At 34.2% G+C, this 13,324-nt stretch overlaps 1 protein-coding gene across 1 annotated transcript in view; it reads right to left on the reverse strand.

Annotated features, from left to right (window-relative positions):
- LOC123704557 overlaps positions 1-1,122 on the reverse strand; it is a 63,263-nt gene extending 62,141 nt beyond the window's left edge. The window contains exon 1 of the mRNA XM_045652937.1: positions 78-1,122. Coding sequence (XP_045508893.1) covers positions 78-771 — 694 coding nt within the window. The 5' untranslated portion in view covers positions 772-1,122. The remainder of the gene's footprint in view (positions 1-77) is intronic.
- Positions 1,123-13,324: the final 12,202 nt, after the last annotated feature.

Here is a 13,324-nt window from a genome sequence, read left to right on the forward strand (position 1 = left end):
TGCAGTTATGATAACAGAAGTTATGGTAGCGGAAACATAAGCTAATTTCTTATCAGTAGCAAATAAGGATAACTCACCTCTAGCCCAGCCGGTGAGCACGTTGCCAAGATACGCAACTTTGTACACAGGATCTGGCTCACTGATCCGGACGCTGTTGGTGCGACGCAGCAGCCTTCCTAAACCCCGGGACAACTTCCCAATCGCACGGGCCGTAAAGTCCTTCCCGGTACCGACATCTGCGAGACACACTTCCGCGGGCAGAATGCTCTTTACGTGCTCTCTGTGGCTGATCAGCCGCGGGATCGTTAGCGGGATTCGCTTCCGCTCCGGCGTCAACGTCTTCGCCTGGTTGACGCTGTACACGTTGCTGTTGCGTCGGAAGTGACTCTCTTTGGTACCGTCTTCAGTCTTTTCTATCTCACTTTTACCGTTCAGATTCTCTCTGAGCGAATTGTTATTCAAGCTGTCTGGATTCCCATCGCTGTATCTGCGCTCCGTCGAACGCCTCTTTATGAGAGAGGTGTTTCGCAAGAGAATGCTCGTTTCGCTCGAGCTCCTGTTTTTAAGAATGTGTATCTTTTTGACCCGATTCACGGCACTGTCCACTTCATCGGCGTCGACCGTTCTTTCAGTTTTGCCCTCCTCATCGAGAAAGCGAACTCTCAAACCGTTCGACTTCACGTCCGACGTCGGTTTCTCGACGTCCTGTCGTTCTTGGCTTTTTGCGTCCAAGCAAAGACGCTCGTTTTCACTGAGCGCACCGAGAGCCATTTCTAGTAGCTTTTTATCAATCTTACATTATGAACGACACGGGAGGGTTCACTCGAGGGGAACTTTCTAAGCACTAGTTCACGGCGACACTAAACCAGTCACTGAACACACACAGTAGTACACTCGTCCATTAAAGAACACCGGTTCGGAATGCGGCTTCCACACTGAATGCACTCGGTGAAAACGACCGACAAAAAAATGTTGCGAATCGTAATTCCGATAGACACACGATTTCGAGAGTGTTGCGGGCGGCGGTTGCAACACTTGTAAGAGGCTGTTTCGAAACTTTCGGCGGCGGAGTGAGCACGCGTTTCCCCGGCGGCAGAGCGATGCGGAGTGGCGGCGCGCGGCGTGTGCGCACTGCCCGGCGGTTCCGCACTTGATCCCGCGACCGTTCCGATTCAAGTTATGTGTGCGCTAATCCACTATGCGGCCGTAGCGCGCGGCGATCACCTGCAACAAATAACAATCATAATAATATACGCGCTGTAGCGACAAAACAATACACTCCGATAACTTTATCAGAACTAAATATGTATATTACTTATTCATGTTAAGTTATTGTCGTGTGCAGTTTTCAAGCTTAAGTTAGACAATGACAATTCAACAATCAACCGTTTTGAATAATTAATCTAAAATCTACTGCTGTTACTATTGAATGTATCTCTATCGTTCAAAGGTGAACAACTCGATAAATTTTAGTTTAAATAGCCATTTTCATACTAATATTGCTAAATGTCTAATTAGAATTCTGAGGAAGAGTTCGAATATTTGTGTAAAGTTCATTTATTTTTGGATTGATACCGTTTCTTTGAGATATTGTGTTGAATTTGAATTTAATTTAAAATAATATAATATCGTCTAATATTGTTTCGGTGAATGTAGAGAATAATTCAATATTTTACAAGACGTATGGAATTAAAATAAAGGTTAATTATGACCGCAAAGTTTACATTATTTTGTCCGTTCAGTTATAATACATTCGTAATAAATATGTGAAGAATAAAATCGGAGTTATACTTATTCTTGCGTAATAATCGTCATTCATTTATTTTTAATTGATGCGTGCACGCCGCAAATATTAAGAAAACTCTACATACATAAAAACTAAAAAGAAACATGTAAGTTCTTATATTTTAGATTTAAATATACAATTTGGATTATTAAATGAATGTATAGAAATAAAAATTAACGGAATTGTTAATCGATACCTCTAAACTGTATTCGATCACATATTATATTCTACGACTTTTTATACATATATTTATGTTTTAATGAACAAATAATTATCTTAATTGATCTCGGGAAGTAACGGTTATTCATTATATTTAGATTAATGCAATATTATAATATTAAAGCAGTTAATGTTTAATTAACGTTTAAATGTATTACATTCTAGAAATGTAGAGTGCATTATTTATTTTTTAATTTAAATAATTAAGACAGACTGAAGACTAGATAATAAAAATAGCTCTTGACTTAGCTTTTGTACTTTTTATTTTACTTAACTGCTTTACTATTATGAACTGAAAGTTAGTTGCTTAAAAACAAAAAAATAATAAAAAAATGTATCTCTGGGTTTACGTCAAGTATCTATTTAGTTTTTCATTTATTTATTCTGTGGAACTATGATTTATATTCCTGGCATTTCTGTTTTACTCAATGATTTATGTGTTATATTATTTAGAACTTTGGAACAATTCCTTAAAATGTTATACCAACTCCATCTACCTAATCCAAAGGTACACGTGTGTATACACATTAAAACCTACTCATTGCGTTAATACAATTTAATGGCGGTGAAGGACAGCATAATTGTACGTGACCCAAATTCGGAACAATCTATACGAATAAATCAGTACAGTGGATCGTGACTAACAGACTGACAAAGCCGAAATTTGTGACCTGGATATATATATAGACCATAGCTAGAGCACATTTGACACTCCAATATTTTTTTTTTTTATATTAAGAGTAAAGAAATATCATCACTATTATCATCAACTCAAAGCTCTATTTAATATTTTTTGTATATTTCATATTCATGTCATGTGTTATTGTTCATTGAAGATACAGGCTCCTGAAAATCAGTTTTTACTATCTGTGGTCACTTTAAATTTATTAATTTATTCTGCACATATAAATTATTTATAGAAATCATGAAATGCGAAAATTTCTGTGATAAATATGAACAGTAACTTTACAGTTACTTTACTTTACTTTACTTTTACTTTTTTTTTACGGTTTCGAATACCCGACTTCATGAAGCCAAGTTTTAACCACTTAACCTGAGACATATTATATTATTAGTTTGTACAGCAATCACGCTGGAACCTCGTGTTCGTTTCAGTGTTTATTCAGAATTGTAGGTTAGTAATTAGCATATCCACTAATCGGAATGTTTGCAATTCAACGCAATAATGACAGCGCTTAATTAACTCATATGTGTTATAATTGCAGAATCTAGATTATGATAACTCTAGAATCTATATAGATGTTTATGACAACTCTCGTCGAGGGTTCCAAACGTCTTATTTTCGGATTGTATATTACACTTTTAAAAATAGATAACTAATTCCTGATAATGAATGTAAGCAAAGCTGATATTAGTCTAATTCCTCATGAATGTAAACAAAGCTATTATTAGTCTATTTCTAAATTTTTTTTTTTTTATTTGTATTAGGCCACGCATGTTTTCATTACTTCATTACTCGTGCTACTATTGCATATTACGATATTCTGATTTGCATTTGCTTTTTTTCAATATTATAATTCATGAATTATAATTACCTACACATACCTACAGATAAGTTCTTAGAATTTCCAGCCACCGTAGAGACACATAGTAGACTTAACACTATACAGATATAGAGACACCTTTTGGTGTCTCCAAAAAATAGGTTGCCTTTGTTTGTGAATTTATTTTCATTCAAGTTTTTCTAAATGTTTCTATCGGATTATTACAACCATTTAATTATGCATGTTGTGCCAAATATCAGTAGGCAATGTCATGACAATTTTTCATAATAAAATGGTCACGTTCTAATGATTAGAATTTAGAACAGTGGTAACTATTTATAATAAGAGCTAATAACTATACAAAATAATATAAAGAAAACTTATCTGTTAACATCACGAAAAGATCATATTGCCAAATATAATAAACAATCTATAATCTATAGATAAGTTTTATCAATTGGTGTAAGAAATTGGGCACACTTGGAATATGGGTCAAATGATATATTGTATTGTAATATCATCTACACTTGTGTTGATAAAATTCGATATCAACAATTTCTCATCCTCTAGTAAAAAGGTTGGTGGTTCGATCCTGCTTTACTCTTTTTATACATATAATTACTGTAAAACAAGTAGGACCCGACTTCGCTCGGGTAATAAAAAATAAATATTATATAAAAAAATATTCTTATAAATCTTGGATTAATCAATGTTGCGTTTATGTTAAAATTAGGGCGTACTGCACTTTTATGGGAGAGAAACCTATGAAAATACCACAGGAATTACCGGGAAGTTTAAACGATTATTTTTTGGTTTCTCTTGACAAACTGACAACTATAAACGCTGAGATATTAAAATATATAGTAAACGTTTAGAAAATTAGCCTTTACACCTAGAGCTTCAGTATATTTTTATGTGACTAGCAAACGAAAAAAAATATTCTACCAATAGCCATTTAAACTCAGACGCATATCGAGACAAAATTAGTTTAAGTTTTAGATATTGTGTTACGAAGAATTAAAACGTAAGTATTGTATTTACTCACGCAAAAATTAAGGATAAAAAATATTCACATACAAATATCTCTAAAAAATATTTATTAATAGGAATAAGCCGTCACAATACACATTAAAAGTCTGCACCTCGTCCACAAAAGATATATTATCATACGATTTATTATGACAAACATTCTTCAAACGCAATACCTGAGTGATTTAAAGTCCCAAGCGGGAAGCCCCAATCAAAATATGCTCCGGTGTATCAAACACCACAATACCACCCATAAATTAAAAAATACATCGTAGAAATATCACCCTTCTAGCAGGTGTATAAGACCTAAAATACGGTGCATTAATTTGATCTGTAACACTCAACAATGCAGAGTCCGTGATTCAAATACAAATTGCGTATATACGTTTGAATATTTCGTCTTTAATAGAGTCATGTATACGTTATGTAACAGTGATAAAAATAGCAACTATGTAGATTATATATTATTCATGCTTTTCTAGCAATCAACGCATTTATTGTATTCAACTGTGTTTAATATTATGTTACCAATACCATTCTTTAGAAGACACTCCCAAAATATCTGAAAAAAGTCTCTAGTTATTATTAACTCAAATTTTAGTAAATATTTCGCCACATTATTAATATTTTTGATAACGGTATTGTCACATACAAATACTCGAAAAAATAAACAACAAAAGCCAACTGACGCAGTTACAAAAACGTGACATTCGCTGATGAAAATAAATACATTTCCACAAAACTTCCTAAAACTTAATAAAGAAAAGTGCTCTGTATGACAATAAAATTCATAATCTAGTTGTCCAAGTTGAATTAACACCTGCCAATATTTGATGTCCAGTTGGACAAAGGATATCCCTTGTTGTTTATTTATCTGCACTTTTTATAATAACTGGAGGTATAGGTGCAGTTCAATATTGATGGAATAGTTCTCCTTTCTGTGTTGGAACCGTTTGCGAAAGCATTTTTGCTTTAGAAGCCATCTCTATTGTCCTATTGTGTAGTGTATTATATTAGTGTGCAATATGGATAATTTTTTATATTTTTATAGGAGTATAAAGTGTTATTAAATATCTTCCCAAAGTCTAGTGGGATACATAATTCATTGCACTCTTCCGGCGATCGAAGCCAGGATGTCTCGGTTGTAGTGTATATTGATGAATGAATGAATGAAAAATTCTTTATTGCATACAAAAATACAAGACTACAAAATAAGAGTGATACAAGTTATAATATGTACAGAGGGCGGTCTTATCGGTGTAAGCGATTTCTGCCAGACAACCCGAAAAACCATAAGGATTACATATTTTGTAGTGGTGGTGCATTAAATTTAGATTACATATTATGCTTTAAAATTGATATTCCGTTACGAAACTGCTGAACCGATTTTGAGGTAATTTTACATATAGTGATAGATTGGAAATTGACAATTAAGAAAATAAACTTAAAATTGATGAAATGGAGATAGACAGTTTGTTCTATACGCGAGAAAAGCTTTTTTCTTTTGTCCTATTAATTTAGTCCTTTTAACACTAAGATGTGGTACTTCGTACGCATGAACTGGATTTAAGTCACTAAAACTTGTTTACATTACCCACAAGTTCTATTGACCTACAGACTACAGGCTGCATATAAAAATAACACATGCATCGACTCAGCCTAGTATACGAGGATATTATGTGTGGTATAGCTTTGAACACCTGACTCTACACACACACAGGTACATAACTATACGTATAACAAAAGTCTGCTCCATGTACAGCGGACCAATTTCTATATATTATGCTGATTTAGATTTATAAATAATCGGACATTTTATGAAGTAAAGGTAAATTTTACATTTTAATTACAATTAATTGACCTTTAGACTTGTTATTTCGTGAAATTTTTGGTTGTTTCTAGTAAAATTTAATTTAATTAGGTACTTTGATTTTGAAACCTACCAGTATATATGACGAATATGAAACTAATAAAATATTATTGAACAATTATTATTATAATCCTAAATGTTAAGTTATTTTAGTTACTTTCTTAAAATATCTCCATGTTAATTATTGTGTAGCGTAACTGTTTTTTATTTATTCTAAAAGTTTTCCTACTAATATTATAAATGCGAAAGTTTGTGAGTATGTGTTTACTCCTTCACTTACACTACTGAACCGATTATAGTGAAATTTAGCACACATATATATAGGGTAACTTGGATAATGGAATATGGATTAACACATAGGGTAGGTTTTATTCCGGACTTTTCACGGCAATGGGAACTATGCGGGTTTTTCTTTCAAAACGCGGGCGAATCCGCGGGCGGAAAGCTAGTATAATTATTATAAAAAGCTAACTCATGTAATATACGGTCCTTGAAACATATTCATTTAACGTTCAATCAGTAGACGAAATAAATTCCAGAATATAACGCTCCAGAGATAAAACCAATTTGTTATTAATTTTCCCGCCACCGAGATACGTCCCATATCAACTTGGAAGGTCAAGTGTTGTATCTATCAATGCTATAATTTAATTCGAAGTAAGGATCACGAGATTTATTTAGACGTTTTTTTTTTAATAGACAATTGCGTGGTAGTATGAGGTGTGTAGTGGGCGAGTGCTTTCGAGGTAAAAATAATAAGCACTCATTTTTTTTTCGCAGAAAACGCGAACCTAAAAATAACCCGAATGAATGTGTACTTAATTTATAGCTTTATAACCACAGTTTATAACATTCAAATACTTTATTTCTATTTGTTAAGTTGCGTGAATAAAGGAGACAAGTGAAACGCTCGGACGCTAGATATCAACTGGTTTATTGTATGAAATAAAATTGTAACACAACGCACGCTCGCAAGTCGCATCTTGCGCTGTCATCATTTTCACATATTTAGGTATAACTATAAGTACGTGTCGCCACAACATTCCCCCCCTTTTTTAAAAAAAAATGTGTAACAATAGTTAAAATTATACAATACAATATATAAAAACCTAAAACAAAAACATTACCATTTAGTTTATCTAGTTACAAACATTTTAAATAAGCTAGGAACATAATATAACATATTTTATGTTTATAAATTACATACCTATTTAAACTTGCTGCATTCGTTTCTGAATAACATTATCCATCTCCTTTCTAAAACATTTCTTTACTCTCCCAGTACATTTACCGCAACACAAATAACATAAAATAATTATAATTAACAATAGAACTGTAACAGATAAGTAATAATGATTCTTCATGTGTCTTTCGATATTATTAAAGTCCAATTGATTAGCTCCATTTTGAGCTATAATTATTTCTTCGTTCTTACTGTAACTTTTACCCATTTTGAAAATAATTTTACTTTATATTAATAAAATAAGATAAGTAATGTACTTTTAATGAGGTTTGATAGCAAATGAAACAAATATCATAAGACGTAAGTAAATTGCATTGTAACTGTGACCTACATAAAAATATGCAACGCTTCGCTTAGACTTACTTACTAATTGGGGTTCCTTACTTGAATGTTGCGGCCTATAGGTTGTTACAAAAAATATTATATAAATTATTAACTAATTGCAAGATTGAACTGTATAAATAAAGTTTAATAAAAATGCTAAAAGAGTGACCATATTATTACCTATGTAATCCGATGTAACTTACTTAGTAAATAGGTACTAATTATTATAAAACACGAAATACTAAATAGGCATCTTCAATGCGTAAAAACAAAACTATCGTATTACTTTATTCTTTCGCAATAGGTACACAAAAATGTAAAATATGCACAATATAATGTTAATCACATTTATGTAAAACATGTAATGATAAACAGTAATAATATGAAACAATAAAAACAAACTAAATTACTTTAAAACGTTGTATAGTGAACAATTAATATAAAAATTTGTATAAAACGCGATAGCTACATGTAAAATAAAAAAAAAAAAAAATAAAAATATGTATATAACACACAAGTATGATACATTGAATAACAGCACAGATAATGCTTAGAATTAAAGACCGTGTGAAGTACTATATATCGGCGAATCGCACGGGTCGTCGGATTACGCGACCGCTCCTAGTTACGCTTATGGGCGGCGCATGCTGAACCGACTTCGATACAGGAGTGTTATGCGGAACAATATTGTTCTCCACATTAACATCATCTTTTAATATAAAGGCTGGCTTCAACCTATCGATAGAAATCCTAACCTTTCTATTTGGCATTTGTATAACAAAACTTTTATTACCACGACTTATGACGCTGTATGGGCCATCGTAAGGTGGTTGAAGTGATTTTCTTACCGTATCATTTCTAACAAATACTTGATTGCATTCTTTCAAATCTGAATGTACGAAAATATTTCTAGAATTATATTGACGTATTGATTTAGGTCTTAATTTGCTAATTATATTTCTAATATGCTTAACATAATCATGTGCCTCGTTAAAATGATGTTCGCTATTTTCAAAAAATTCACCTGGAATTCTTATGTTTGTACCATACACCATTTCGCTTGCACTAATACTAGTATCTACGCGTGGAACTACTCTTAATCCTAACAATACTGTACTTAACTCTGTTAACCAATTATTTGACTCACTCATTCTGGCCATAAGGGCTGCCTTAAGAGATCTGTGCCATCTTTCTACTTTTCCGTTACTCTCTGGGTGAAAACTAGTTGTTCTTATTTTATTTATTCCAAATAATTTCATTAGTTGCTGGAACAAATTGCTTTCGAATTGGGTTCCTCGATCACTTGTCAACCTGATAGGACATCCAAACCTGCTTATCCACCCATTGTATATAACCTTTGCTACTTTTTCCGCATGTATATCTCTTATAGGAAAAGCTTCCGGCCACCCCGTGAACCTATCTATAACCGTGACTAAATACCTATAGCCCTCAGGTGTGCTAGGTAACGGACCTACTATATCTACATGTATGTGTTCAAAGCGTTGGCATGATGGGAAAGTACCTAACTCGGATTTGTTATGACGTTGTACTTTTGCACGTTGACATTTAATACATGTTTTCGCCCACTGCCCTACCTCTTTATTCATACCTGGCCAGTAATATCTATTTGCTACCATTTTTCTACTAGTGCGAATACCGGGATGGCTTAAATTATGGATTATATCAAAAGCGATTTTTCTAAACTTCTCTGTTAAATAAGGACGAGCTTTCTGTCCGCTAACGTTACAAACAATTGACTTATCGCATGTCGGTACTAAAATTTCCCTAAATTGCGTATTGTCCTTGACTAACTCTTGTAATTCTCTATCTTTACTCTGCTCTTCCGCTAATTCATTATAATCTATTACACTTTGACCTGATATACTTTCTATTCGTGATAAACAGTCCGCGACTACATTTTGTTCACCTGATATGTGACGTATGTCTGTTGTAAACTCACTTATATATAATAATTGCCTTGTTCTCCTAGCTACCTCTTTCTCACAGTTCTTTTTAGTAAAGGCGTATGTTAAAGGTTTATGATCTGTAAAGACTATTATTTGTCTCCCTTCTATTAAATTTTGAAAATGTTGTATTGACATATAAATAGCTAATAATTCGCGATCATATGCGGAGTATTTCTGTTGGGAATCTGTGATCTTTTTGGAAAAATAACCTAATGGTTGCCATTCATTATTAACAAATTGTTGCAAAACCGCACCTATGCATGTGTTCGAGGCGTCAGTAAAAAGTGCTAACTCGCAATCGGGCAACGGATGCGCTAACGTTACAGCATGTCGTAACTGTCGCCTACATTCCAAAAATGCTTTGTCAGCTGACTCATTCCACGTAATTACAGTATTATCGCGTTTCTTTGAACCATGTATAAATGAATTTAATATAGCTTGATTTTCTGCGGCTTTAGGTAAATGTGACCTATAAAAATTGATCATCCCTAAAAATCTACGTAGTTCCTCTACCGTTTTTGGTTTAGGAAAATTTTCAATAACCTTTACTTTACTCTCTAATGGATGGATACCGTTTGTATTTACCTTGTAGCCTAAAAATTCTATTTCTGTCTTAGGTACCAAAATCGCATTTACTTAAATTAATAGTTATACCATATTTGTCAAATCTTTCAAATATTAATTTTAAATGTTCCCTATGTTCCTCTAAGCTATTACTTGCTAAAATGACGTCATCTAAATAACAAAATAAAAAGTCAAATCCCTGTAAAACAATACAATTCATAAATCTTTGGAACGTTTGCGCAGCATTTCGCATGCCAAACATCATTCTAGTAAATTCAAACAATCCAAAAGGTGTAATAATCGCAGTTTTGGGAATGTCGTCTGGATGATTTAATATGCAATGATAAGCTCTATTTATGTCTATCCGCGAAAATATCTTTTTATTTGCTAACAGGTAAGTAAAATCCCTTAGTCTCGGAATAGGGTATCTATCAGGAATAGTAACAGCGTTTAGCCTCCTATAATCACCTACTGGTCTTATCTCGCCTCCTTTTTTAGGTACTATGTGCAACGGACTAGCCCAAGGGCTTTTCGATGGCCTGCATATGCCCATCTCTTGCATTACCTGGAACTCCTCTTTAACCCTTCTATACCTATCTGGCGGCAATGGCCGCGCCCGCGCGTAAACTGGTGGACCAGTGGTTTCAATATGATGATAAATGGCATGAGTAGGTGTTTCCTTAAACGAAACTGGTTTTGTTATATTAGGAAATTCTTTCAACAAATTATAAAGCGGGTGTGTATCCATAATCGTACATATTGGTGCCTGCGACGAATTAGTTATAGAACAAACAACATTCAAGTTAGTTACCCTGTCAACAAGTTTCTTATTTCTTAAATCTACTAATAAATTATGAAACTCTAAAAAATCCGCTCCTAATATAGGTTGGCTTACGTCTGCAATTACAAATGTCCATCGATAAGACCTTCTTAAATTTAAATTTAAATGTATTGTTTTTACACCATAAGTTTTAATTTCGCTATTATTCGCGGCAAAAAGTTTATAATTAGAACACTCACCGGACAGCTTCTGCTTACGTGTTACTGGTACCACCGAAATATTTGCACCTGTGTCCACTAAAAATGTCATTCCGGTCTCCTTATCGAATACACTAAGACGGTGATTCTTGTTAGGTACGTGATCCACCGCCGATATCCGTACCGCACTTAGTTTTCCGGTGAAGATGACCGAGATGGCGCTTTCCAGGCACACGGCTTTTCACAGGCTCGAGCTCGCTCACGAAAACGAAAGTGGTATCTGCACAACCAGTTTGGATGTTCTGGAGTCATGCGTGGTCTTGACGATGATCTGGAACGCGCTCTTCCTCGAAATCCTCCTCGTCCACGGCCATACCCTCGAAAACGGCTGCGGTGGTATTGTTGTCGCCTGTCCTTCACCTCCTCGCGCAGTGATGCAATTTCCAAATTCATTTTGTGCATCTGAGTAACCAAATCGCTGACTGGAAACTGGTGTTGACTACTGGAACTATGGACTTCAGCAATCTGTTCTCCCTTCATATTTTCCAATATTTTATCTGCCATGTTCGCGAGATTGTCTAGCGTCTGATCTTGACTCACGGTTAAGACAGCTCGTACTGAAGATGGTAACCTTGAGAGCCATAAACTATGGATGGTTTTATCAGAAACTTGGGTATTTCGGCCAAGTTCCTTCATGCGCCGTAGTAAATGTGACGGTTTTTGTGAGCCCAAATCCATTTCACTTACTAGTTTCTGGAACTGTCTGTCTGCACTTTCTTCATACACTTGCAAGAGCCGCTCCTTTATAGCATCGTACTTGTTGTTTTCAGGTGGTGAAAAACAGATATCACTGATTTGCTGCAGTGTTTCGCATCCTAATTTGGTGATAACAAGGTCGTATTTCGCTGCGTCTCCTAACTTTTGCGGGCGTACTATGGTTTCTAGTTGGAAAAACCACAGTCTCGGCATTGCAGTCCAAAACTCTGGTATGCGAGAACCGACGCTGATTGCTGCTAATTCTCCTTGTCCTTCCTCCATCTTATATGTAGCGTCTCTATCTGAATCTCGTTTTTCTGGTGTTGGCGTCGGTTCCGTAGCTGGTGCTGCGACTTGTTTTCCTGACATGGGAAACATAGCGAGTTGATATCACTTCTCACGCCACGTCACTTCACGTATCGTATCGTGCTGAGATCACGTCGGGGTCACCAATGTTAAGTTGCGTGAATAAAGGAGACAAGTGAAACGCTCGGACGCTAGATATCAACTGGTTTATTGTATGAAATAAAATTGTAACACAACGCACGCTCGCAAGTCGCATCTTGCGCTGTCATCATTTTCACATATTTAGGTATAACTATAAGTACGTGTCGCCACATATTCTTTAAAGATTTATATTATAAATACTGATTAAAAACAAGACAATCTTCTTAAAAAATTTTTAGCAAGAGTCAATAAATCTTTCAAGTTATAAATTAGAAAACTTTTACATATTACTACATAATATTAAAGTGTTCAAAGTATACATTTTCATATAATTATAAAACATCGGAGTGGGATAAAATGTAATTAAAACAAATTTAATGAGAAACCTTTTAGCGTAACGTTAAACGACCTAGGTGCTATGGCTTTGAGTGTCGTTTTCTTTTATTTTACTTATTTACCTACTTAACTATTAATAAAAGATATTATGGGACTGTTTGACCTATTTTAATTTTTTTCTGCTCCCGATATTTTATGGAGTAATTACATTAAAAAAATTCAGATTACCGACTTAGAAATTTCTTATTACGTTATTATAAAGTTTAAAAATGGAATCAAATGAGAAATTACTTTATTAAT

Source organism: Colias croceus, chromosome 2 (genome assembly GCF_905220415.1).
Source record: "Colias croceus chromosome 2, ilColCroc2.1".
Lineage (NCBI taxonomy): Eukaryota > Metazoa > Arthropoda > Insecta > Lepidoptera > Pieridae > Colias > Colias croceus.